The sequence below is a fragment of the Mus caroli genome, chromosome 1 (assembly GCF_900094665.2).
Source record: "Mus caroli chromosome 1, CAROLI_EIJ_v1.1, whole genome shotgun sequence".
NCBI classification, from domain to species: Eukaryota; Metazoa; Chordata; class Mammalia; order Rodentia; family Muridae; genus Mus; species Mus caroli.
Window position 1 is genome coordinate 151,750,669 of NC_034570.1, and position 27,740 is coordinate 151,778,408.

The 27,740-nt window shown below is 42.2% G+C and overlaps 2 protein-coding genes across 5 annotated transcripts; one reads left to right on the forward strand and one right to left on the reverse strand.

Annotated features, from left to right (window-relative positions):
- On the forward strand, positions 1–27,596 carry Ankrd45 (ankyrin repeat domain 45). Of its 4 annotated transcripts, none has more exons than XM_029483226.1 (7): positions 6–72; positions 1,682–1,742; positions 8,457–8,798; positions 12,343–12,510; positions 17,720–17,814; positions 20,366–20,504; positions 24,901–27,596. In XM_029483226.1, the coding sequence occupies exons 1-7, from the start codon at positions 40–42 to the stop codon at positions 24,930–24,932; spliced, it is 870 nt and encodes a 289-aa protein (XP_029339086.1). In that variant the 5' UTR covers positions 6–39; the 3' UTR covers positions 24,933–27,596. The 4 variants fall into 4 exon arrangements, with proteins under 4 accessions (XP_029339093.1, XP_029339086.1, XP_029339087.1 ...); XM_029483227.1 differs by lacking the exon at positions 6–72 and adding an exon at positions 83–194; XM_029483233.1 differs by lacking the exon at positions 1,682–1,742 and having other exon boundaries at positions 1–72.
- On the reverse strand, positions 14,153–16,248 carry Tex50 (testis expressed 50). Its single transcript, XM_021176708.2, has 2 exons — positions 15,925–16,248; positions 14,153–14,422 (listed from the first exon to the last, which is right to left on the reverse strand). Exons 1-2 carry the CDS (start codon positions 16,246–16,248, stop codon positions 14,177–14,179), a joined length of 570 nt encoding a protein of 189 aa, XP_021032367.1. The 3' UTR covers positions 14,153–14,176.
- Positions 27,597–27,740: the final 144 nt, after the last annotated feature.

Consider the following 27,740-nt stretch of genomic DNA (forward strand, 5'->3'; position numbering starts at 1 on the left):
CGCTGAGTGAGGCGCGGCTGCGCAAAGTGCGCCGTCGCCATGGTAACCGCGGAAGCCTGGGCCCTGAGTGAGGTGAGTAGGAGTCCTGGAGCTGAGGTCCTGGGTGGGCGATGGGGTGTGATGGGGCGGAATAGACCCGCATCATCACTACGGGATCCTGGCGTCAGGGGCTGCCGTGGTGGGCGTCATCCAAGGTATGCTCAGCCTTTGTGTGTCCGGTGGGCTTTGCTCATCCTTCCGCGGCTTTGATCATCCTGCCGCAGCAAAAGGGCAGGCAGAAAGTCGAGGGCGATTCCAGGGAAGGGAGAACTCTCAAGCCCCTCGGGGAACCGCCATGCTCTTTCCACGTGACCCGGTTAGCTCAGAAACGCTGGCACTCCGGGTGAGGGTCCCCAAGCCTTCCCTCTGCGTTGAATCCTGGGTGATTAGAGCTGACTTTGCCGAGTGAGGATCCGGCCCCTCTGTGAACTGGGACTTAAAAATTCTTAAGAACCATTTATTATCTTTTTTTTTTTTTCCTTTTTGAAGAAATAATTCAACTGGCTAAAAAGCCTTTGGGGTCGACTCCACTACAACTTCGGGAAGCTTCATCTGCGTCATTGCTCTTTGTTTATAGGATTCGGATATCATCACCATTAAGCCGCCTCCTACCCTGTTACTGAAGTGTCACCCCTCTAGGAAAGCCCTTCTGGGACCTTCTACTCCCAGTTTGCTGTCGCTGCCCTTCCTCTCTATCAGCTCAGCCTATCGCTCTTGCATCCTTTGCTCTTGCATCCTTTATCTCTGCCATTGCTGATCAGATTGTGGGTTGGCAACCAGGCCTATGTAATTTTCTATTTTTGGTACTTTGCAACCTCTAAATGTTCCCGTTGTGTAGTCGGGAAGTTTCTAGACCTTCCGTAACCATTTAGTAAGTCAGAGCAGGTTATATCCTCATTTCAGAAAACTCAAATAAATAAAGAGAATTAAATCACTGACATGCTGCCTTCATAGGCCCAGGCTCCTCCCACCTCTCTATGCTTGTGCAGGCTATGAAGCTTATGTTTCATAGTATTATGTATGTGGGCATAGAAAACATAATTTGCTTTGTGTCCTTTTTTTTTAAAGATTTATTTATTTTATTTATATGAGTTCACTGTTGCTGTCTTCAGACACACCATAAGAGGGCGTCAGATCCTATTGCAGATGGTTGTAAGCCACCATGTGGTTGCTGGGAATTGAACTCAGGACCTTTGGAAAACCAGTCAATGCTCCTAACCACTGAGTCATCTCTCCAGCCCTGTTTTGTGTCCTTAAGAAGAGGATTGGAAAGCTATGACCTGGGGGTTGCTAACCAGCTCTCCATTTTACAAATATTTTAGCCACAGACATACCCATTTATTTGTGTGACACCTGCAATTACTCACTCCCCTGCTACAGAGGCTCCCTGTAATCATGTGATAAACAGTAGGCCTCCACAAGCCTACAAGTGTGCCATTTGGAATACACTGATTTCCTGAGGCATTCATTAGTCTTAGCCTCTGCAGTCCTGTGTCAGCATCTTCTCTTTATCCCTCCTGTTTTAAGTTTCTTCCCCCTCCTCTTTCCTTCCTTGTTGCTTCCTAATTCATCAAGTTTGTTACTACATCGAAATCTAAAATGGCCTCACTTCTTCCCTTTGTTTCTTGCCCCTACCCATAAGCACCATGATTGGAGGGAACCTTGGACTGGAAGAAACTGGGACTCAGTAGGCACTGACTTGGGTGAGTGAGTGTTTACAGCCCTTGCTCTCGCTAGTCTGAACTTTCGCATTACTGGTACAATCGGCCATTCTTTTGTGCCTCTCTCTCCTCTCTGATTTGTCAAACACATATCTAGGCTTTTTGGTTCAATTATATTGAAACCATCCTGTTTCCAGCCTACTCCTAACTGTCCAGCACATTTTGGTAACCATTCCGAGCCTTGTGAACAGTCTGGCTTTGCTTCTCCTTCCTCCCATCCCCCCTCCTTCCTCTCCCTCCTCCTTTTCTCCCTCCTCTTATTTCTCCTCTTTCTCTTCTTCCTCCTCGTCCTCTTCTTCCTTCCTCCTTCTTTTTTGAGACATAATAAAGAGGATAAATCAGTGGCATCCTGCCTTCAGAGGTCCAGTCTCATCTCCCCTCTCTCTGCCTGCACAGCCTGTGAAACTTGTACTTCATATCATTATGTATATAGGCAAAGAAAATATAATTTGTTTTGTCTCAAGAATAGGACCAGGAAGCTATGGCCTCTGGGTCTTTATCTGTTTGCAAATATTTCATTTGCAAAAGGAAAAGTCCCAGATTAGCCTTGATTTAGCAATCCTTATGCCCACCCTCTGAAGCTCAGGGATTACAGGTGCGGTCCACCAAAGCCTGCTGTCTCCTGTCTTTAAAGAATGTGTTTCTTAGTTACTTTTCTATTACTACACCAAGTCACCATGAGCCAGGAAAACTAGTAGGAGAAAGAACTTATTTGGAGCTTAGTTTCAGAGTGCATGTCTACCAGGGAACATCGTGGCAGGCAGGCAGGCAGACACAGAGCAGTAGCTGAGATCTCACATTCAAACATGAAACAAAGAGTAGCATGGGTTTTTGAAATCTCAAAGCCCCAGTGACACACCTCTTCCCTTAATAAAGCTACACTTCTTGATCCTTCCCAAACAGTACTACCAAGTATTCAAATATATAAGCTTGTGGGGGACCTTCTCTTTGTTTTTGTGTTTGTTTTTAATTTTTTCTTTTTTATGGATATTTTCTTTATTTACATGTCAAATGTTATCCCCTTTCCTGGTTCTCCTCCTTCCGGGAAACCCCCAGTCCCATCCTCCTCCCCCTGCTTCTAGGAGGGAGTTCCTCCACCCACCCACCCACCCACCCACCCACCCACCCACTCTCGATTCCCCTACACTGGAGCATCTATTGAGCCTTCATAGTGAAAGACCCACAACGTGAGGACTCCCCCATGTTCTGACTCAGGAGAGGTGACACCCCAAGTCACTCATGAGAAACGGTCTTGATGCAAACCGCAAGAGGACTTTTATTCCAGGTGCGCTCTGGGACCTACAATCGTACACCACTGTGGGCCCCGAGTAGCAGGGAGAGGGGGTATTTAAAGGAAGAAAGCACAACTCATGGGGGTGGGGAGGGTGTTGTTGGAAAATGCCAAAAATACCAGTTAAGAGTCCCGAGGAAGTGGGAGTCAAGACAGTTTCTATGAGTCTCTAACAATAGCACATTTGCATAGTGGGTTCCAGGAGCAGTCAGGGTGGGTCAGGGTGACTTTCTTTGAACAAACACTCCCCGAACCAAGGAAGCAGGGGGTGGAGGAATGTCGCTATCTGTTTTATGATTAGCATGCCTTGGAGCATTGAGTCACAAAGGTCACATTCTCAAGCCTGGGTCTAAAGGCCTAGTTTTTATGTTTTTATGTTATACTTTTTCAATAGGACCAAGGACCTCTCCTCCCATTGATGCATGACAAGGCCATCCTCTCTACATATGCAGCTGGAGCTGTAGGTCCCTCTATGTGTTCTCCTTTGTTGGTGGCTTACTCCCTGGGAGCTCTGGTGGGTCTTGCTGGTTGATATTGTTGTTCTTCCTATGGGGTTGAAAACCCCTTCAGCTTCTTGGGTACTTTTCTCTAACTCCTCTGTTGGGGACCCCGTGCTCAGTCCAATGGTTGGCTGCAAGCATCCGCCTCTGTATTTGTGAGGCTCTGGCAGGGCCTCTCAGGAGACAGCCATATCAGGCTCCTTTCAGCATGCACTTCTGGCATCCACAATAATGTCTGGGTTTGGTGACTGTATATGTGATGAATCTCCAGGTGGGGCAGTCTCTGAATGGCCTTTCCTTTAATTTCTGCCCTACATTTTATCTCCATATTTGCTCTTGTGAGTATTTTGTTCTTCTAAAAAAGACCAAAGCACCCACACTTTGGTCTTCCTTCTTCTTGAACTTAGTGGTTCAAGAAGGTGGTATGTGAATTCTATCTTGGTTATTTGGAGCTTTTGGGTTAATATCCACTTATCAGTGAATACATACCATGTGTGTCCTTTTGCCATTGGGTTACCTCACTCAGGATGATATTTTCTAGATCTATCCATTTGCCTAAGAATTTCATGAATTCATAATTTTTAATAGCTGAGTAGTACTCCATTGTGTAAATGTACCACATTTTCTGTATCTTGAAGGACATCTGGGTTCTTTCCAGCACCTTGCCATTATAAATAAGGCTGCTATGAACATAGTGGAGCATGTGTCCTTATTACATGTTGGAACATCTTCTAGGTATATGCCCAGGAGTGGTATAGCTGGGTCCTCAGGTAGTACTATGTCCAATTTTCTGAGGAGCCACTGGACTGATTTCCAGAGTGGTTGTACCTGCTTACAATCTCACCAACAATGGAGGAGTGTTCCTCTTCCTCCATTCTCGCCAGCATCTGCTGTCACCTGCGTTTTTGATTCTTACTGGTGTGAGGTGGAATCTCAGGGTTGTTTTGATTTGTATTTCCCTGATGACTAAGTATATTGAACATTTCTTTAGGTGCTTCTCCGCCATTTGATATTCCTCAGTTGAAAATTCTTTGTTTAGCTCTATACCCCATTTTTAAATAAGGTTATTTGATTCTTGGGAGTCTAACTTCTTATGTTCTTTGTATATATTGGATATTAGCCTTCTATCGGATGTAGGATTGGTAAAGATCTTTTCCCAATCTGTCAGCTGACTTTTTGTCCTATTGACAGTGTCCTTTGCCTTACAGAAGCTTTGCAATTTTATGAGGTCCTATTTGTTGATTTTTGATTTTAGAGCATAAGCCATTGGTGTTCTGTTCAGGAATTTTTCCCCTGTGTCCATGTGTTTGAGACTCTTCCCCACTTTCTCCTCTATAAGTTTCAGTGTTTTATGTGGAGGTCCTTGATCCACTTGGATTTGAGCTTTGTACAAGGACATAATAATGGGTTGGTTTGCATTTTTCTGCATTCTGACTGCCAGTTGAACCAGCACCATTTGTTAAAAATGCTGTCTTTTTTCCACTGGATGGTTTTAGCTCCTTTGTCAAATATCAAGTGATCATATGTGTATGGGTTCATTTCTGGGTCTTTGATTCTATTCCATTGATCTTCCTGCCTGTCTCTGAACCAATACCATGCAGTTTCTAATCACTATTGCTCTGTAATATTGCTTGAGGTCAGGGATGGTGATTCCCCCAGAAGTTCTTTTATTGTTGAGAATAGTTTCCTCTATCCTGGGTTTTTTGTTATTCCAAATGAATTTGCAAATTGCTCTTTCTAACTCTATGAAGAATTGATTTGGAATTTTGATGGGGATTGAGCTGAGTGGACATTCTCATTCAAATCACCATTGAGTGCAACTGTATCTACTTACGTGCTTAGAAAGTCATTTTAACTTTGTTCTAACTTGACAAAGACATTCCCTGGTCTCTATGTACCACTGAATTTGAATTTGCCTTTTCAACAAAATATTGCTGAGTCGATTGTTATTTAATGCTAAGTAACAAATTAGCCAAGCTTGGTATGTTTCAAACCACACATAGATTATCTCATAGTTTCTGTGAAGGAAGCATCATACCATTAGCATACCATTCTTGCTGCTGCCGTGTCTCTTCATTAGAAGCAAGTCACTAAGTGGAGCCTGTGCTGAAGGTGATGGAATTAACAAAGGCTTGGGCATCCGGAGGCAAGGTAGGGTGTTGTGAGCCAGAGCAGAAGCACTGTGTCAGGTGGTGTGGTGTTGTGGTGTCACGTGGTTTAGTGCTGTAGTTCATTCCATTCAATGCTGTCTATAGTTTTTTTTTCTTTTAAAAATAGTTGTTTATATGTGTGTGTGTGAGCCTGCATAAGTTTTTATATATATATCTCGGGTGCATGCAGGAGCCAGGGGCCACCAATGTTTTAGGTTCTGGGAACTGGAATTATAGGTAGTTGTGAGCTGCCGTGTGTGCGCTGAGAACCAAACCTGGGGCCTCTGCAATCACAGTGAGCAATCCTGATATCTGAGTCACTCCTTCTGTCCCTGAGCCTGGTTTTCCCCTTAAGGATTTTGCTGTTATGAGTACATAGTGATGTCATACCATTTGATGTGTGAAGGCAGGGACCACAGTGCTCTTCCCTGAGTCATTCCTTATTTGATATGTATTCCATCAGAGTGAGCACTGGTAAGACTTCCTTAATTGGCTGTAGTTTTGTCCTTTCTAAAATCCCATAGAATTTTTTATGTTAAGGTACGCACTACATGTCACTTTTTATTACATATATTTTGTTTATCTTATATTTTCTTCTATGGAGCATATTGTTGAAGGCAGAAGATAAAGTTGTTAGTTTTTTAGGTACAGTAGCTCACATCTGTCATCTCAGCACCAGAGGTGTGGAGGCAGAAGGATCACTGTACATTCAAGGCCAGTCTGGTCTACATAGCAAGTTTCAGGTCAGCCAGGGCTACCTAGCAAAATTCATTCTCAAAACAAAAACAAAAAAATATGTTTGTAATTTATATAAACATTTAAATAACACACTAATAACTCTTTAATAAACGATAAGTGAACAAATTGTTTGAATGGGTTCTGTTTAAAAACTAGTGCCTAATTTTTAAAGTCTTCATAATTTAGATCCAATGATCTAACTATATTTCTTAATTCTCCCTACCAAGAGTCATTTTTGGGCAGAGAAATTCTCTTTTGATTCTTTCCTAATAGATTTAGTTCACTTTGATCTCGTCTGTTCCTATTGAGTATACTATGCATATTATATATTTAATATTTTATCATATACTGAGGCCGTGTGTTTACTCATTGTAGATCTTGATCGAATGGCTATAATTGTCTTCAAGTACATATATTTATTTCATTCATATTGTCAGTGTTTGGACTGAAGATAAATAAGTTGCGCACTGTGGTGGTGCATGCCACTTTTAATCTCAGCACTTGGGAAACAGAGGCAGGTGGATCTCAGTGAGGTCAGAGGGAGAAGAAGGTGGATCTTGGTGAGTTCAAAACCAGCTGGCTTATACAGCAAGTCAGGCCAGCCAGAACTACATAGTGAGGCCCCATCTCAAAACAATAAACAAGTGTCAGAAGCCATCTAGGACAGGCTAAGTCCACCAGGTGGCCCTCCTGGAGGTGGCCCAACAGTTTTGCATTGTTTGTGATTGGTGAGCTCTATGAGGCAAGGTCCCAAAGAGACTTCATCTCAGGATTGCTTCTTGCAGCTGATATGCCTTTCCTGTCATTATTAAATTAATATAATGATCCCTGGGCATTAGCCCACTCTACTGCACAGATTTCCTTCAGATCAACATAAAGATGAACATTCGTGAATTATTGATTTTATAGAATTCCTGATTTGATTCAAATAATCTTAGGAAGATAATCTTAAGAAATGGTTTTAGTTGATTTACTAGAAAGACCCAGTACAGTTAGAAACAAGAATCGACTGTGCCCCCTCCTCATAATAGTAAGTAAAGGCTGCACCATAAGAAGTACAATGAGCTTTCAAAACTGCACTAGAAGGAAAATAGGCTTGAAACAAATTTATGTTCAAGGAAAAACATTCAGGTCTGAGGATAAAGCCTCAGATGTGCACTATAATAAGACAAGTCCCTGAGAAACTGTTGCTTTGAACTTATAATGAGTATACAGAATGAAACACTGCTTTGAATTTAATAACATCCATTTGTAACTCCCATTTTGTGTAACATTTTATCTATGAGGTAATTTTCTAAAGAACTTTTGTCTAAGAAGGTATAAAAAGGTCAGAGGGAAGAAATAAAGATGGTGTAATATGGTATGGTGTGATGGCTTAGGGGGCTCTACCCCATCTATCCATCCATCCATCCATCATCCATCCAAATGTATATATGTATATGTCTGTTTGTTTATATGTACGTGTGTGTGTGTGTGTGTGTGTGTGTGTGTGTGTGTGTGCATCCACAAGTATGCATGCTTGAATACTTATGGAGTTGAGATAGTTGGCCCTGCCAGACTGTGGGTGTATGAATGTTCGTGTGTCTGTGCAGATTTGCCTGGGTAAAGGATCTTAATTCTTTTCCTTTCCTTCCTCTCTGGTTCACAAAGAGTTAACCATTAACCAGTCCAGCCAGTGAAAGGCTTTTGGCTGCCGAGCCAGAAAAGGGAGCATTAACAATAAATCCTTTACCTTCCCCATTAAGCAGAAGTTGATAATTCCTCTGAAGTCATCGGCATCTGGCCCCAATATAACTAAGAATCAAAGAGAGTAATTATTAATACTAAGCAACCTTTATATCCAAAAAAAAAACCCCAAAAAAGAAAACCCCACCACCCACCACCACCAAAAAACCCAAGTCCCTGCATCCCACACCCCCTGCACACATCTTCCCAACCCAGGGCAGGCTCCCAGCAAACAAGTAAACAAATAACCACTAATATGTTTGAATTACCTTTTTCTTTTCTTTGATGCTAGGTATTATTTTGGAGTTAATGGAGCCAGAAGAAACTCTAGAATCAGAGAGTTCAGAGAAGTCACTCTTTTCCTCCCAGCAAGAGTATGAAGAGTCGCAAGGAGCAGAAGAAACAGGCGCTGAGAACCCCCTTCTGCAGCCCACTCTCACTGGGGACGTGGAAGGTTTGCAGACGATTTTTGAGGACCCTGAACATCCTCACCATGAGCACGCTGTGCAGCTGCTTTTGGAAGAAGACATTGTTGGGAGAAATCTGTTGTATGCAGCTTGCATGGCTGGCAAAAGTGACGTAATTAAAGCCTTGGCAAAGTATGGGGTGAATCTGAATGAGGCGACTGCTAGAGGTATTCCATCATCTTTCGGGATCACTGTGACCACCTAAAGACGCTCCTCACCGTCTTTATGAGTGGATGACTCAGATGTGCTTGCTTTATACTTTACACAACCTTTTCAAAAAATTTTAATTATTTTAAATTAAAACAGTTAAACTCATTGTCATCAAGGTCAAACTTACCTGACAGCTGTGTTTATGCCCGGAATTATAGGTTGGTTATAATGTTAGAAAAGACTAGTGTAGTTCCCTCTGCTGAAAGATTAAGTAAGCAGGGGTTGGGATGTAGCTCAATTGGTACAACTTGTACAAGGCCCTGGGTTTGAGCCCCAGCGCTGCCTAAGGCAGGTGTGGTACTACACGCCTATAATTACAGTACCAAGTCGGGAAAGGCAAGGGGATCCGAAGTTCAAGGTCATTGGCTAAGCTACTCAAGGAGTTGGGGCCAGCCTGGACTACATGAGAACTGTCTCCAAAAAAAATTTTTTTAAGCAAGCAAAATGTGAGCATGTTAATACATGTAGGAAGATCATTTGAAAGAAATTCATGATTTAGGGAGATAGGAATATAATAAATCTTTTAAAAGGCTATCAAAAATTATAGGTTTTAAAATTACTGAGTGGCTTTCAGTCAACATTTTATTTTTGAAACTTTATTTATTTATTTATTTATTTATTTATTTATTTATTTATTTATAGGTAAGATTTATGTAGCTCTGGCTGTTCTGAAACTCACGATATAGACCAGATCACCTTGGATTCTTTATCAACTGGCTGTCCTGGAACTCACTCTGTAGACCAGGCTGGCCTCGAACTCAGAAATCCGCCTGCCTCTGCCTCCCGAGTGCTGGGATTAAAGGCGTGTGCCACCATGCCCGGCTCTTTATTAACATTGTATTATCCCTTCTGGTCACGATGATTTACAAGTTGATCTCAGGTAGGCCCAGGTCTGTGGCACTGAGGTGGGTAGGGAGCTAGGAGGTTTTTAGAGCAAGTAGAGATGTCTTGTGTCTTCTTTTTTTCCTAGCTCAGCCAGAGATTAGCACATGGGTATTTCTTTTCTTCATAAACTCTTATAGAAACATATCCAGGTTTTTTAAATTAGATATTTTATTTACATTTCAAATGTTATCCCCTCTTCTAGTTTTCTCTCTGAAAATCCCCTATGCCCTCTCCCCTTAACCCCCACTCCCAACCCACCCACTCCCACTTCCTGGCCCTGGCATTCCCCTATACTGGTGCATAGAACCTTCATAGGACCATCCTCTGCTACATATGCAACTAGAGTCCCACCATGTGTTTTCTTTGATTAGTGGTTTAGCTCCAGGGAGCTCTGGGGATACTGGTTAGTTCATATTGTTGTTTGTCCTATAGGGCTGCAAACCCCTTCGGCTCCTTGGGTACTTTCTCTAGCTCCTTCATTGGGGACCCTGTGCTTCATCCAATGGGTGACTGTGAGCGTCCACTTCTGTATTAGTCAGGCACTGGCAGAGCCTCACAGGAGACAGCTATATCAGGCTCCTGTCAGCAAAATCTTGTTGGCATCTGCAATAGTGTCTGAGTTTGGTGGTGGTTTATGGGATGGATCCCCAGGTGGGGCGGTCTCTGGATGGTCCTTCCGTCAGTCTCTGCTCTGAACTTTGTCTCTGTAACATATCCAGATTTTAATCTTACTTTGGCTACATACAACCAGTGTGACCTTGGGAAAGGTTTGGACTCGCTGACCTTCACTTTCTGTTATACACTGTAATGAGGCTAATACCTTCCTCCTAGGGCTATTGTAATAATTAAATGAAGGACACACAAAGTCCTGGCATAACAGTTTCGACACAGAAATTCTTACTCAGTTCTTTTTGTCTTTCTGGATGTTTAAGGGAGCTATATAAGTACCTATAATTCTTAGGAGTGTATGAAATGAATTACATTTATATCGATTCAGCATTTCTTGAAATTTCTCATACCAAAAGCATGTCTCAGTCACCCTTGATACCAGGTCTAATCCAAATGGCCCAGGCTTGTGGTCAGAGATAAGAATTTAGCAGCATCGCCTCTGCCAGCAGTGGTGTGTGTGTGTGTGCACATGTGTGAGCATGAGTGCATGTGTTTTCTCACTGTTTTGGGGCCATTTGGGAATTTGCCACAAATTTAAAGTTACAATCTATTTTCTTGTACATGCCACTAGTTGTCACACTTTTTCTCCTTTGAGTGACCTGGGAGCAAAGGACCCACTCACACTTTCCCTCAGCCAGGATCTAGAATTTTAATCCTTTCCCTGTTAATGTATAGGTGTCTTGAATCTGCAACTTCTAGGTGACAAACCAGAGGCTACCTAAAGCCAGAGTTTTCCTGGAAGCATTGAGAAAGCAAGGTTGCGTTCTTGACAAGTGTGGGCCAGGTAGACACTGGACATGAGTCAGGTGAACCCCCAGGTCACCCTCTCTGTGCATGTTTCCAATGTGAGGAACTTCCTGGTTGTGCCTTGGGCAAGGTATGGGACTTGTGGAAGGCACACGATAAGCCCCACTCTTAAGGTGTTCTGGTAAGGGCTGCTAGAATCTTTGGTGTTAAAACCCCACTTTAGATCATTTTTAATTGCTTTCTTGAACCCAGGACCTCGTACATTTGTCAAGAGCTATGAAATAGAGCTGTGCCCTTGGCCCTGGCTCCCCAGTTTAACAGAGGCATCTCCAAACAATAAAACGATGATCTTTGATTTTTCTAAAACTCATTGTGAAAAACTCTTGACAATGCATGTTTCCGCCTCTACATTTACATCTCAGGAAGTCTAAGAAATGACTTTCTAATGTGGTAAGTCATACTTCAGCTTTAAATCAAAAGATTAATTTCCAAATGAAAGCATACACAGCTATAATGATTTTGATAACTGTGTTAACAATAAAGGTTGGGTAATTAGAGTTCGATGAAAATTTTTTTAAATCATAGGCTGATTGTTCCAAAGTGCAGCTTGCTGTCATACTTAGCAGATGTGGAGGGGCTCAGGAGTCAGGCTGCCCGTGTTGGTTGGTATCTTGCATCCATCATTACTGGGTGTGTTTCTTAGCGTCTTTGAGTTTTAGTTTCCTTTCCTGTAAGATGAGGATTATAATAATTCTGATGCTAGAAGGTTTGCAAAATTCAATGAGTTTACTAGGTAGAACACTGAGTGCCTGGCTCTTGTTAATCATTCAGTACTTGATAGTGTTTATGATCTGCAGCATAAAAGAGTCTGGAATAGCATACAGATGTACCTTGACTTATGATGAAGAGGTGACCCTGTAGACCCATTATAAAGAACTGTAAGTGGAAGCATACACTTAACATAGCTCGCCTGCTCATCACAGCTTAGCAATGCTGTAAAGCAGAGAGCAGTTTATTCCTGTGGTTACATGGGTGCCTGGGAGCTGTTGCCCATTATTGCCGTTCATCATCATGACAGAGTATTGGAACATATATTCCTAGCCTTGGGAAAGACTGAGCATCAAAGTTTCAAGTGTATTTGAAAACTCCTGTCAAGCCACCCCAAGGCAGTTTGACCTGGCCATTTTTACTCTTTGTTAGGGTACACGCTCTTACACTGCGCTGCAGCCTGGGGCCGTCTGGAAACTTTGAAGGCCCTGGTGGAACTGGATGTTGACATAGAGGCTTTGAACTTCCGGGGAGAGAAAGCTCGGGATGTTGCTGCTCGTTATTCTCAGGTTGAATGTGTTAATTTTCTGGACTGGGCAGGTAAGGAGCACACACGGTATGAAGATGATTGAGGCCATGGAATGATATGAGTGACATTTCTGCCTTCCAGCTAGATGATGTATTTTCTATTGTCAATAGTATATAAAGATTGCCTTCATTTTTTCTTTTTTCTTTTACTTTGCTATTAACCATAAAACATTCCACTTCATTGTAATTCTCTCTCTCTCCCTCCCTCTCTTTCTCTTTTTCTCTCTGTATGTGTATATATGTATGTATCTTGTTGATTTATCAATTTCTAACAATTTAAGCAACAAATTTCTATCGGACTCTACATACAATATATGTTCAAGGTTGTTTTCTGAAAGACCCAAGCAAAGTACACTATTCCTTACATGTTTAAATATTACTATATTTCAGCAATATATTTGATCCTCCAGAAAGAAAATTTGTTATTGAAAATTAAAAATATTTTCCTAGGAGAAGTTAGCCTATGGTATTAATAGCCTGAATCATAATTACCCGATAGCATGGCAGGACTTCTGAGCCCCGTCATTTTTCTCTCAGCTTGGCTGCTGGTTGCATGGGTACTTTATTTATGAAAGTTCATTGAGGTGAATGAACACTTAAAAGTTTTTATGTCTTTTATGAATATTGTATTTCGACAGAATCCAAGAAAACATATGTGCTACCTTGAATTTTGTTAACATTTTGCTCTCGTTCCCCAGATCTGCAGAATATAGCCTGAGGAGACTTTAGGAATATGTAATGAGTAACTTGCTGTGTGTGCTTATAGAATTTAAAATTAAACCATTTTGTATGGCTGTCTGCTCATTGCTGTGCTTAGCAGGCTTTTATGGAATGCCCACCACTGAGCATGCTAATATTATTGTAGGCATGGCATCCAACAATGGTTGTTTCTTCCTTCTGGACATTTTTTTTTTAGGAGAAGCAAGCATCTAGAAATCAGTTGGTAATTATCCAACAGTATCAGAAAGATGTGACTATGAAGAGAAAGGGTGAAGGTAATAATTGGCAAGAAAGCAGTTCATGCCCTAGGATAGTCAGAGAAAGGACGAAAGCTTATTGGGGTTCACCTGGGCCTTGCACAATGAACAGGATTTGAATACACAGTAGCAGAGCAAAGAGCACAAGGAAAACATTAAGTCTGAGAATGAAAGGAACGTGTTAGGGAACAGTGACAAGATCCTCTCACTGGAACCTATGCCAGAGCTTCCGTAAGGAAGGAAAGGTAAGCACAGGCTCTCTGGAGGATGCCTGGGTTTGAATACTATATAAGTTTGAGCAGAGGACTTCAATTCTTTGTACCCTGGTTTCCTTTTCTGACAAAAGGGGCCAATAATAACTCCTTCCTCTTGAGACTTGTGAAAACTAAACGATACAGTACAAAGCACACGGCAACTACCTGTTATGTGGTCAGACTGAAAAAAAAATACTGTTGCTATAATTACCACTAGATTACACCCTGAAGTTCCAGTTAAGGTGTTCTCAGTTTATTCTGGGAGCCACGTTAGAAAGAGTGGATTCTTTTTCAGTTGAGCGGAAACCCAGAGCTCATCTGAGAATTTTTCTGTAATGATTGTGGCAAAAAAAAAAAGAAAGAAAAAAGCAAGCCCCCAAAGAAACCTTTGTGTCCCCAGACAGTCCCTGCAATAGATTTCTTTTACACTCTCCGCACTTGACCAAGCTACATCTGCACGAGCTTCGGGGTGGCAGCGTTCCTCTGCTCCTCTTCTCCCTTACTCTTCTTCTTCCTTAATTTACGTTGTTGCTTAGCTTTCTTAACAGAAGAGTGGTGAGACACGTGCTTCAGGAACTTGGTCATCATTGATGTTGTGGCCAGTAGTCTGCAGAGGATTTGTTCAATGTCATGGATGGATGGGCTCAGGTCTAGGCCGTTAGCTTGTTTCTCTAAGGAAGCTTGCTTTTTCAGCTGAAAGAGCAAAACAAATGACTACGTTTACATTCTGGATAAGCACGCAGATCCAACCACCACTAAGATGTACACATCACATATTTATGCAAAAAAAAAGGGAGGTTACTATAGATGGCTCAAGTACAGAAGAGATGCTCTTTAATGAACAACACAAGACTAGACTGGATCACCGTCATCACGGCCAAACATTGGTTAGCATTGTCTAAGGTTAGAGAGCATTTTCCTTTAGGATGTGGAGAAATTCAGTCAGGATGGACAGATGATGTCGTCCCTGCTGGCTAGCTCTCACAGTATTAGAGAGTGCCGCCCTGGTCCTCCTGAACCCGGTGAACCAGTCATGAACTTAACAGCACTTGTGATCGTCTGTACACGGTCTGTACAAGATCCAGTCAGTTTTCTGTTAGCATGGAGCGGGAAGGGGTTCATAAACCCTTACCCCTAAAAGGAGTAGTTTTGCACAGTTGACCATTTCAGGGGAAGGGGAAGTTAATTTTCTTTAAGTGTATGGTTCCTGGCAGGTTAACTGAATAAAAGCTCTCAGCCATACCGGGAGCACAAAATGGGCCCTTAAGACTGAAGTTAGCGGTTGTGGGTAGAGCTCAGTGAGTTGTAGAGAACTTGTCTACTATGTAGGAGGCCTTGGGTTTGAGTTCCAGAACCAAAGAAAGAAAGAAAGAAAAAAAGAAAGAAAGAAAGAAAGAAAAGAAAAATATTCCCCTTACTGAGCAACATCACTGTATAGTAAGTACATATTTAAAAAAAAAAAAACAAGAAAACATCTATATATCTGATGGTCAAGGAGATGTGTTTGCTCATGTGTTTAGTGGAGTTCTTTTTTTTGTTGTTGTTGTTGGTTTTTTTTTTTTNGTTTCTTGAGACAGGGTTTCTCTGTGTTGCCCTGGCTGTCCTGGGACTCACTCTGTAGATCAGGCTGGCCTTGAACTCAGAAATCCACCTGCCTCTGCCTCCCAAGTGCTGGGATTAAAGGCGTGCGCCACCACTGCCCGGCTAGTGGAGTTCTTAATTGTCTCAAATTATAGCACAGTCTATTGGCAAAATTTGGAATTAAGTGCCCTGTTTCCCACCAAGTCCTAACATCTAAAAATCAGTTTACAGCCTGCTTGGAAAGCTCATGCTACCTGTTGTAGTGAGCTCTCTTTGATAGACTCACAGGTTCTCCAGGAAACCCCTCGTTTCAGATCATTTTATGGGAAGGCTGAGAAAGAGCACTTAACTTACCTCACTCCTGTAAGCCTGCCTACTGCATCTGAATGTTTTATTGTGCTTTGTAACTTGAAGTAGGAGTTGAGATGATTTTAAGGACCGTGTGACTAAACATTCCTCTGTGGCACTCTTAGCCTTGTGCACGTCCTGTCCTGCTAGGTAATGGTGGTGGGGTGGGTGGGGAGCAGGGGAGATGGACAGCTTTAAAGATCTGGATAACCTTGGGCTGTCTACTCTTTGAGATTCTATAAATCCTATTTGCATCACAAATTCACCTTTTTTTGGTGTCTTGTCCATTTCATCCATAGGTAATGCACAGATAAAGCAAACAGGATTAAGCAGAGAGCTTGCGCTAAGATGTAAGTGAGGTGTAAGGAGCTCTGTAAGAGGTCCATGTTAGCAAAGTTGCAGCAGAGTTTGTCCAGAGGGTAAGGCAGGCAGCTGGATGGGGGAACCTTAACTTTCAGGTAGTGCACTTCCTCTGGAAAAATCTCCCATCCAACCTTTGTCCACGTTGTTCCGTCACAAATGGAGAAACTCTCTCTGAAGAAGCAGAAGAACAGAAGGGGAGAAAGCACAGACAGTCTTTGGGTAGACATTTTTTTTTTTTGTCTTAACTGAGAAGAAAATCTTGAGCTAAAAAATTGGTCAGACAGAGTAAAAGATGCCTCAAGCACTAAAGAGGCGTTCCTGTCAAAGCCTTTCAGTTAGTCCTGTTAGTCAGCCCCTCATAGCCAGCAAAATACACAGAGATGGTCATTGTTACATCGTCAGTCATAGTGACTCAGGTGATTTCAGTGACATCATTTAAAAATGCACTGGGATGAACAGGTGTACCCAGCTAATCACCCAGGTTTCTTGAAAATGAACTATTTGCTATTTGGCCAGAGTGTGTTTAACAGTAGGTATGCAGTCATAATAATGAACCCTCAAGGGAAAAAAATCCTAAACAAAACAAACCCCCAAAGGTAGTGGTGTCTTGGAGTGGGCCCAATGGAAAGATTGGCTGTTTTGGACCCTGCCATCCAAAAAGCAGACTCTGGCAGAAAACTTGGATACTTAAATGACATTTCCAAGCAAAGTGTTGAAGGTATAGTTGATCTTTTTCTTGCTGTCTATAGTGAAATGGGAAAGGAAAGAGATCCATTAAGGGAAAGTGCTTTATCATGTCTAATGTAATTTGGGACCAATCTACAATTTCCAGCATTCAGTTGTTCTAAGAATCTGGTAAGCCCTTCCATTTATTTCAGGTTTTTATTTCTCTGCAAAGTGCACTTTTAAGCAGATCTTCTGGGCTGTATGTGTAAGCATGTGTGTCTGAAAGCTCAAGAAGAGAAAAGCATGGGACAGTCTGCCTCCTGGAGCTATTTCTCTGTGGTTACTCTCTTCTCCAGAGTGAACCTTTTGACAGATGTGGTTGAAGGGATCCGGTGGTACGCCGTACATTTCTCTGCTTCTTCAAACATCCTATCACAGTTCTAGGAGCACACTGGGTGTGCTGAAGTGATGTGTCCCCGAGTGTTGGGAAACCCGGCTATTTTAAGGTGGTAGTCTACCATGTCCAGAGAGCCCCTCTGAGCTCAGCACAAAACGGAGGACTCCCTTTTCCAGCAGGGCTTCCCCTTCTCTGCCTGACCTTGTCTGGGGAGTCTGACCCCACCATCCTCTACCTGAGGAAGGTCATGTAGTCCTTGGCAAACCTATAAGTTCACCTTCCTCTTTTCCCATTAAGAATCTGCCCAGTAAGTGCCTGGGACTCCTGTAATGCCTCTCCATGCAAATGATCATTGGAGAAGGCCCTTCTCCCCACCCCACCCCACACCCCCACTCTCATTTGGGATGCTGCCGGCCCCAGCCACTCCAGGCCAGTGTGGAGTGGTGCCTGGATACCCTGAGGGGAGGAAGTGGAACTCCGAACCACACCTGAATGCTGATTTTCTGAGTTCCTCAGACATGGACAGGGAACCTTCTACACAAAACTTGTCAAGTTCTGGCTGTGTGATGAGCTCCACAAGCCAACGGGCTTGCCCTTTTTGTCTTATTTTGTGTTTTTCTGTCCTGTCCTTTCAGATGCAAGGCTGATTCTGAAAAAAATTATTACAAAGTCCTCCCTCATCATTACTGACCCAGAAAAGGGACCGGGGAAACTCTTCAAGGAAGACAAGGTACTGTGCTGTGATGATTTCCTGTCCGGACATTCAGAGGTCGATGGTACTCCTTTCTCCTTTCTTTCCTTCTCCCTCCCTTCTTCAGTAAGCTTCTGAAAAGAGAGGAAATGATAAAAAGTAAATGATGTTGCTGTTCAAAATATCACACCCGGCCACGTAGTTGAATGTCAGAATTGTGTGGAGTGAAAATTTGGAAAAACAAACAAAACCCAAGCCTGCAAAGATCTTTATAAAGCCAATCCTCTCAAAGCATATTGTCAGATACCTATTTTAGCAGTAAAACTACAAAGAGAGAAAGATGGGACATGGACCTGTCTCTAGGGCAGGTTCTGAGAGAGGAGGCGGGATCAGCTGTTAACTTTCTATTCTTCTGTTGGAGTATTGTACTCCTCTGATATTCGATTCTCTATTTTGCTTCACACCTTAAAACATACATGATACATTTTAGTATGTATCCATTTGTGTATACTTCATAAATATGCATAGTATACTTTAGTATATATGCATATCTATAAATTTCATGTACAAATCTTCCATAATGAAAAGTTAAAAAAATTGTAAAGTTAAAAAAAATTGATTGAATATACATTAAAATTGTGCCTATTAAGCTGGACATAGTGGCATATGACTGTGTTCCAGCATTTGGGAAGCTGAGTCAGGAGGATTACCTTTAGTTCTAGGCAAGTTTGGCTATACGCTGAGAACCAGTTCAGCCAGGGCTATATAACATGACCCTGTGTTTAAAAACTACATATGTTCCAGGTATTAGATAAATGGGTTGACTTTAAATTTTTCTCTGTATTGCTGGGTAGGATCGCTGAGAATTTATTCTGATGTTATTTGATGAAATACAGTTAGCTACTGCTTAAAGGGCACCAGCAAATCTCACTAAGGTATACATTGGCCTAGTATCTTCATATAGGACTTTACAAAATTTCTTGTGAAAGAAAATACAGAAGGCATTCAATTAGAGCAGGCACTCGAGCTGTTGGATCTGCAGTTTTCAGGATTCTCACCATGAAGGAATGGGTGCCTTGTCACGTGATTCTAGAAAAGCCTTTAAATATCATTTAAAAAATGTAATAGGCACACACCATTAATTAGAAGAAAATAAAAACATCTAGAACAAACTTAACACCCCTTTCACTTTTGGTCTTATTAGATTTAAAGTTCTGATAACAGTACTAAGATCTTATCATCTTTCCCCTTTTACTTTTATAAATACAGATACAGGTTTGTCAGGGAGATCTTTTTACTATAAAAGTGGGCTCCTACTGTATCAGTTACTATTATTATTAACTTGGGTTTTCCCTCTCCTGGTATCTCGTGGACAGGTCCATAAATCTGTTTTGTTTTTTTTTTTTTTTTTTGACATACATCTGTATCTATGGCTTATTACTCAGCACTATGGAAAGAACACATCAGCAGGTTGTTAATTTGGGTTCATTATTATAAACCTTACCAAACATATTTTTCTTTTCTTCTTTAAAAAGTTTTTGGTTGACACATTCTGTCTGTATGTATAAGGCACATATGAGAACTGTCTTTAAGCAGACATCAGGAATGTGCTGCCACTGTGTGATCAGATGGGGATTGTTTTCTGGAATTTCCTCCTCTGGACACAATTAAGAGGAAGAAAATACCATTCTTATTGAGTCTCCTGTAGCTCATACAACCCACCATTTTTCTAAAGCTTTATTTGTTTTTTTTTGTGTGTGTGCATGAGTGTCAACATGTGTGTGTGTGTGTGTACCATGTGTGTGCAGTACCTGTAGAGGCCAGAAGAGGACATAGGATCTCCTGGAAGTTAACAGATGGTTGTGAACTGCCTTGTGAGTTCTAGGAACTAAACAGTGAGTTCTCTACAAGAACAGCAAGTGCTCTGAACTGCTGAGCCACCTCTCCAGACCTACTCTCCACTTATTCCTTTCCAACTTTTGCAAACACTTCTCTCATCAAGAGGGCTAAATAAAAACAGAGAATCAGGGAGGAAGGATAGACTGGTTTAAGACTCCTTGAGTCTCAATGGTGAGTCTCTGACCTCTCCTTCTACCACTGTTAAATAGTTCAGTAGCCAGAAGCCGTATGCGATTTCAAATTTAGTTATCTAAAATTAAATATAATTTAAAATTTAGTTCTTCAGTCACATTAGCCAGACTCCAAGTACTTGAGAGCTAAATGTACATACCTAAGGGTTACTGTGTTAGATGAGCTTCTGTTGGATAGTGTAGCCTTAGAGACACTCCAGTTTGTAAAAACAAAGTGACATTTACTTATTTTGTGTGTGTGTGTGTGTGTGCGCGCGCGCGTGTGTGCGTGCACATATGCACATGTGTGACTGTCTTGGCATTCACGTGTGTTGAGGTCAGAGGACAGCTTGGGTGAATCTGTTCTCCCCTTACACCCTGTGGGCTCCAGGTATCAAGCTCAGGTTGTCAGCTTTGATGAGAGCACCTTTAGCCACTAAGCTTTCCCTCTGAGCCTAGAGATTCTACAATCTTATTTTTCAGTCAATAAGTGGAAGTAAATTCACAATCTCTGTCCCCAGAGCACCATCCTCAATGCGTGTCGTCTGAAAAACGAGTGGTTGGAAAGCCATCCAGAGGCTTCCATTAGTGAGATTTTTGAGCAGAAACAACAATTGGAAGATATCGTCTCCCCCATCCTAGCAAAAATGTCTACACCACGTAAGTTTTGTGCTCGAATGTCAGGAAATATAATAGTTTAGTTCAGTGTTGTTGTTGTTGTTGTTTTTCTGATACACTTCATAGTTTTTCTGATACACTTCATACATTTTTAACTATCTTCACTTCACAAATAATAACTGAATTCTTTTCATAAGAGATGTAATTTCTTTTTAAGGGTTTATTTATTTTATTTTATGAGCATTTTTTCCTGCATGCACGTATGTTCACCCTCATGCATGCCAGACGCCCTGAGAAGTCAGAGGGTGTCAGAGTCCTCAGAACAGGAATTACAGATGGTTGGGAGGCATCATGTGTGCTGAGCACTGATCCCAGGCCCTGTGCAAGGGCATCCAGTCCTCTTAGCTTCTGAATAATCTCCCAGGCCTGCCTGCCTTTGAGGTTTTTTGAAATTGCTTCTTGCTACGTGGCTCCAGTTCCTATGAATACATGGATTACAGGTACCACCTTGACTGGCTTTTATGCCATTGATTTTGACCAGAGATTGTCACCCAGGAAAGGATATACTTCTGAGAGACAGGGTTGAAGAGTCTGGAAAAGATTTTCAGTATTATAATTTTGGTTTTGGTTGGGGGAAACTACTGTGGAAATAATATCCTGAGACCAGAAGTGCACACATCATAATCTCATGGGCAGTTATACCTAAGATTTTCAAAATGGCAGCCTTATTTACTGTCATACTATTTGCATGAAATTTATCTCTTAAAGGCTCCAATCAGTGTGTTTCAGCACATGCACAAAGTTGTATAATTGTCAACATTTCTAATTTTGGGTCATTTTGCTGCCTCATAAAGAGACCTTACACTTATCAACAGGCACTTTCTACTCCCCCTCCCCCAAGCCCTGGCAATCATTACTTTACTTTCTATCCTTACAGGTTGGTTGGTTGGTTGGTTTGAGTCAGGTCTTGGTATGTAGTCCTATATGGACTGGGTGGGGCTTGTTATGTAGGCCAAGCTGGCCTCAGATTTGCTGTGATCCTCCTGCTTCAGCCTGTTGAATTTACCAGGATTACAGATGTGAGATATCCTGCCTGGCTTGGCTCTGGCTTCTCTGAACTCTTCACAAATAAAATCATAACGTACACATTGCCCTTTGTGACTGGGTTCTATCCCTCGGTATAATGCTTATTTTGTTCTTTTATTCTGGAGTATATATTGCCACTTAATACAGATGGATAACATTCCATTGTATGGATACAAGTTTAATCCATTCATCAGCCAGAGTACATCTTTGTTTTCACTCTTGGGCTGGTATGCACAGTGCTGATATGAGCGGTCATGCATATGGCTGTGTGCTTGCATTTTTTTCTGTGATATGTAAACAGGAGAGGGATTGCTGTGTAGTAGGTAACTCTGTGTCTAGCCTTCTGAGAAACTGCTAAAGCTGTTTCCCATCTTCCATTTTCATCAGTGCCATCGGAAGATCCCAATTTCTCCAAGCCTTTATTGATGTTTATAATTGCCTTTTAAGTATCTTAGACATGCTCAGTGGATGTGAAGTGACATCATGCTCTGATTTGAATTTCCCTGATCACTAACAATCATAAGCACCTTTTTATGGGTTTATGGGTCATCTGTATAATTACTCTGGAGAGCTACTCATTTTGATTATTTAAAAATTTAAATTTGAACTGTCTTCTACATATCTCGTTACAAAACTATATATTCTATTTAAATCTATTATCAGAAATGTGGTGCTGAGATGGGCATGGTGCCAAGTGCCTGCAATCTCAGCACTGGGAAGGCCGAGGAGGCAGGAGGACCATGAATTTGAGGTTGCCTTAGGCTATTTGAGATCCATTGCTGACAACACGCTTCATTTCCATGTTCCCTGAGAGGTGAAGGGAGAATGGGTTTGAGCTGAGACAGGGAAGACAAAGAAGCCAATCATCGCAGAGACCATGTCTTAAATGCTCAAAGAGACTTCATGGAAATTTCCAGACTTTTCCAGAAACCTACTTCGATAGGCTAGAATAATAAAGATAAAGGGGCAAGTTGGCTAACTGCCCTTGTCTGCTAGGGTGTTCCTTGAGCAAACAAATGGCTCTAACTGGAATTATTCCCACACTATGAATGAAGGAAGAAATTAGCCTTCCGTGGGAAGCACATCCAAATTGCAGCTACACATAAGAGTGGTGTTACAATTCTAATCTCCAGGCTGGAGAGATGGCTCAGTGGTTAAGAGCACTGACTGCTCTTCTGAAGGGCCTGAGTTCAATTCCCAGCAACCACATGGTGGCTCACAACCATCTGTAATGAAGGCTGACACCCTCTTCTGGAGTGTCTGAAGACAGCCACAGTGTAGTTACATATAATAAATAAATCTTAAAAAGAAAATAATTCTAACCTCCAGCCCCTACACAAATGTGGGTGACACTTGTCTGTGTCATGGCTCAGTTAATGAGCAGCTTTGCCATAGCACTAAGCCAACAAAACTCTGTCCACTTAGAGTAGTGTGTGTGGTGTTGTGAGGTAACAGAGCCCATTATTTTGCAGACAGCTTTGCAGTCCTTTTTTGGCTACTAATCTATGTGTCTGAGATGGCACTGTCTGTTTGCATGAGTCTCCCTTCATTTTCTTGGCTAGATCTTTGGTTAGCTGTCAGTGTCATTGCTGAGATGAAGATAATACTGGCAGTGGAGATACATTGCCTAACTGAAGGTTACCATGATGTAGCCTATGTTTTCACTGGGTTTTATAGCTTTTGTTCTTACATTTTTGTCCTGTGATATATTTTGTGTTACTTTTTTTGAATATGGTGTGGCATGGGGTTCAACTTCACTTTGTGTGTGTGTGTTATTTATTACCTACACTTTTTATGTTAGTCAGGAGGGGTCCTAAGAGGCTGAGACAATTAGGCTAATATAGGTAGTATGAGAGGTCAACCCTTGTCATCTATGTAACTAATGTCTACTGATGAGATAGGTGGCACCCTCCTGGGTACCTTGAGGTGGCCCCTCAAGCAGCTCCTCATGTAGATTATGAATAAAGCATATATACCCAGAAAAGGTAAACTAAGTTTAGAGAGGCTCAAAGGAAAAAAGAGAGAGCATGAAGGGGGGGGGGGTGGGATTGTCACCAGAGCTTGAGCATTTCAGAGTGAAAGCACAGGCTACTGGTGAGAGGTCCAAAATGAGGGACGAATGGAGGAAGTGAAGGGCTCCCGTTTTGCTGACTGTAGTTGTCCTGTCAAGGCAGGGTAGGAAACAAGGCTGCAAAGTTAGCTTGTGATCATTTTATTAAAGCTACTGAAAAATAGTCTGATAGCTTTAAGCTTTACTTTATGGGCAGTGGGACACCATTACAGAGCTTTTAGGTCTGGAGAGAGCTAAGTCAGTAAAATGCTTGCCTCACAAACTTGAGGACCTGAGTTTGATCCCTAGAAGCCACTCACGTTGATGAGGGAGATGCCCTATGCTTGTAATTCCAGTGTTGGGGTGGTGGTGGAGGAGGCTGGCACAGTTAGTACCTGGGGCTAACTGGCAGGCCAGCCTTGTTACATCAGCGAGCCCAGGCCAATGAGAGAGTGTCTCAGAAAACACTGGTGGGCATGTCCTGAAGCAGGACACTTGAGGTTGTCCTCCAACTTCCAAAGGCATGTGGATTCGCATGCTCAGCACACTCAGGTTTACCTGTACACAGCCCTCCACCCACACACCTACGTAAGGTGTTTGGTGTTGTGTGCCTATAATCCAAGAACTTGGAAGGCTGTAGCAAGAGGATCGTGAGTTTGAGGCTAGCCCGGGTTGCATAGCAAGACCCTGTCTCAGACACACAGAGAAACAAACCTTTAAGGCAGTAGAGAAGTGGGCTTAAGCAGGGGAGAACAGTCTGGCTTTCTGTCTGAAATGGTTTGGAGGGAGAGCAAAGTAGTCAAAGTCAAGCCCTGCAGTCCAGAAGCGAGATGATTAGACTTTAATACTGATTAGATAGTCCATTCCCACCCATCCCATCCCCACCACTGAGCTGTCCCAGTAGCCCTCACTCACTCCGCCTCACCTCTGCAGAGGAATTGCCTCTCTCCTCAGGTCCCTTACATTCCAGCCTTCGAGGCTTCTTCATATCATAAGATGCTATGCTGGCTCTAGATGACACCTCTGAAATGATCCTTAACTTCACATCAAAGAAACGAAGACGGGAGATTCAGCATCTTGATGGGAGTCCTCTTTGCAGTGGTCCAATACGTACCAGGAGTATTGAGCTATCCTCTTGGCTTTGCATACTATAGGAAAGTCAGAGGCTGTCAGGGTTTAATTAATGGCTGACTCAGGCCAGGATATACTGTTGTATTCTATGCCCATTGTTTAAAAAACTGGCTATATCGTGTTTCATATCTCAAGCTAATCAAATGTCATTTAAAAATCTGCTTCTTTCAGGCCAAGTGAAGAGTGCCAAATCGATAACCTAAGCCGTGGTCACCAGAGAAGTCAAGGATGTGCCTTCTACAGATGCCACATGGTGTAGAAGGCTACATTTCAGTATTAAATACGACAAACCCGTTCCTTGTTCCTGCCAAGTTCAAGAAATAGACCCAGGGTTTTGCAGAAATGTCTGGGTACAAATTCAGTTACCTGACTTTGTGTTAGACTTGTTCATAAGACTCACACCTGGCTCAGGGGCTGGGCCTCTGCTCCTCCAAGCTGGGCTCCTCCTGAGTCCTCCAAGCTGAACTCCCTTCTGAGTCCTCTAAGCTGGGCTCCTCCTGAGTCCTCCAAAGCTCAGTCCTCCTGAGTCCTCCAAGCTCAGTCCTCCTGAGTCCTCCAAGCATTCAAGCACACAGAGAAGCTAATAGTTTTCTGTTTAACTGAGGCAAGAAATTTCCACTTGACTAGGGGATTCTGTTTTTAAAAGATGCATTAAGCCATTTGTAAAAGAAAAGCAGGTGTTCCCTCTCTTTCAAAAAGCAAATACTAAGAATTGAAGTCCCCCCTCCCCGAGAGGTGGGGTCCTCTGGTTTTAGCTGTCTGAATTAAAATTCACCTGGAAGGTGGGATATAGTTTCTGTGGAAAGCCCACAAATCTGTGGTTTCCCCTCTCAGGGTTTGATAATACACGGTAACTGCCACTGTGCTGCGTCCCACCAGTCTCTTTTACATTGCCTGTGTTTTAAAGGCCATGGCTACAGAAAGGGTCCTCAGAAAGTACTCTTGGTAGTCAAATCAAGCAGGACCCTGAACTTCCTGTTACTTTCCAACTTTCTGGGGGAAGTTTTTTTTTTTATAGAAAATAGATAACATGTATACTTAAAATAGGAGAGAATCATTTTATCACTTTCTCCTCATTGTCTTGCTATGCAAACTATTTTTCACTTTAGAGGAGAAAGAAAACAGGGGAGCCATTCAGTCATACTTGTCAGGTGATGTTCTCTTGGTCATGCTATTGAGGTCATCTTGTTTTTAAATGTTTCCCCAAGTGTCCACTTGTGAGATCTTTTCTCTATAGGAGCGATTGCCATTCAGCAGAAACACGAACACTAGCCAGTCTCTGCGGCACCCAGAGTATTTGCTGCTCGTGGTAGGCAGAGATCTGTGCTTGGCCCTTTTAGGACAATCTTTCAAGACACTTGGTGCACATGAGCACTGAGATCATTAGGAAGCGCCTTGGTGCCATTGGGGAGGGGGGTGGGGAATGGTGTTGCCATTTTTATTCTAAGCCACATTTTCTGAGCCTTGATCATGACCACAACAGTGGTCTCTGGGTCTCTGCTCCTGGTAACTAGGAGGGGAGTCTTTAAACTGATTTCTATTCCCAGGTGAGACAAGCATTTTTAACCATCTACTAGAACAATTTCTCTCTCCCTCTTTGCCTCACACTCTTTGTCCTCAGATGTTTTATATAAAAGCCTTTGATACACTTGCTAACACAGTATTTGCGCAGTTTCTTGAACTGGCACCTTTATACCAACTTTCTCATAATCCCCTTTTCTAATGAATGCCCCATCAGCGTCCCCTCTTCTTGACCCTCATTGTCAGATCCTCTCAGGATTCCATTCGGATTCTTGGTAGGACAATGGTGGTTCTTCACCCTATGACTCTCCCCATCTTCAATATTACAAAGATCTAACCTTTCCTTCTTTGGGACATTTACAGTGCCAGAAGCCTCATTCCGTGTCCTGTGTAACTTAGCCTCATTCCGTGTCCTGTGTAATTACTCACATGCTTCTCTCTCCATGTGGATGAATATGGGTCTTTATGAAAGGAAGACATTTTTGTGGAAAATCCTTTATTTTCAACAATTTTGTTAACATCCTTTATGAAAGGAGGCCCCTTTTTTGTTGGGGGCCTTCCTCATACGTAAAGAGCTTGTAAAATAGTAAGTCGGTGAGTAGAAGTTGAATTGACGCACTTAGTACTACCTTACTCTCAGTACCTAGAATTGCTTAGTCCTACCTTGTACTCATAGAACTCACTCCCTCTTCATTCATTTACAAAGTTGGACTACCATTATAGAAATGCTCCCAACCTTAGCTTATGCCTTGCCTATGTCAGTGTACCACAGACAAGCCATACGCACAGCAAACATTGTGGCTCTCTGTCTGCCCGCTCCCAACTATGTAGCTCTGAATGTCATGGACCTGGTGGCCCCATGGCATCCTTGTATCTTATTTCAGAGACTCCCTTGATGTGGGGTCTGAATACTTACATCTGTGTATGCGTAACTTCTGTTTTGCGAGAGATGATATTAATTATTACCTATTGTTGCACTGACTTAGAGGTAGATCAATAGGAGATTTAGATGCCCTTATGCTGTGAGTTTGATGTGATTTCATTTGCTGCATGGTGCTTTCTGACCTTGCATAGACTAATGACTTTTTTAAAAGCACACACTTAACAGTTCAGGAACGCCTCCACAGTATTTGAAAGGGAGGCAATTTAATGTTATGATCAGTTCTAGTTGGTAGTTCTTTTAGGTTTTGTGTTTCATTGGTCATAAAAATGTAAAAATATAAAGGTATGGTATTAATGTAACATTAAAATAGCAACTGCTGCCTGTTATCACTGTCATGTAACAAAAGATATTTTAACTCCAAAAAGTAGGGCTATGTGGTGACAGTGTGATCTGAATAAATAAAGCTTCATTACAGAATTTTATGTTATACGTTCTCTTCTCATTTTGCCTCGTATGATAGAACTTTTATCATATGCCAGAACTGACCTAGTGTCTAACTTTTCACGCTCTAGATGTCAAACTGATGTTTGTTTTAACATTAAACATT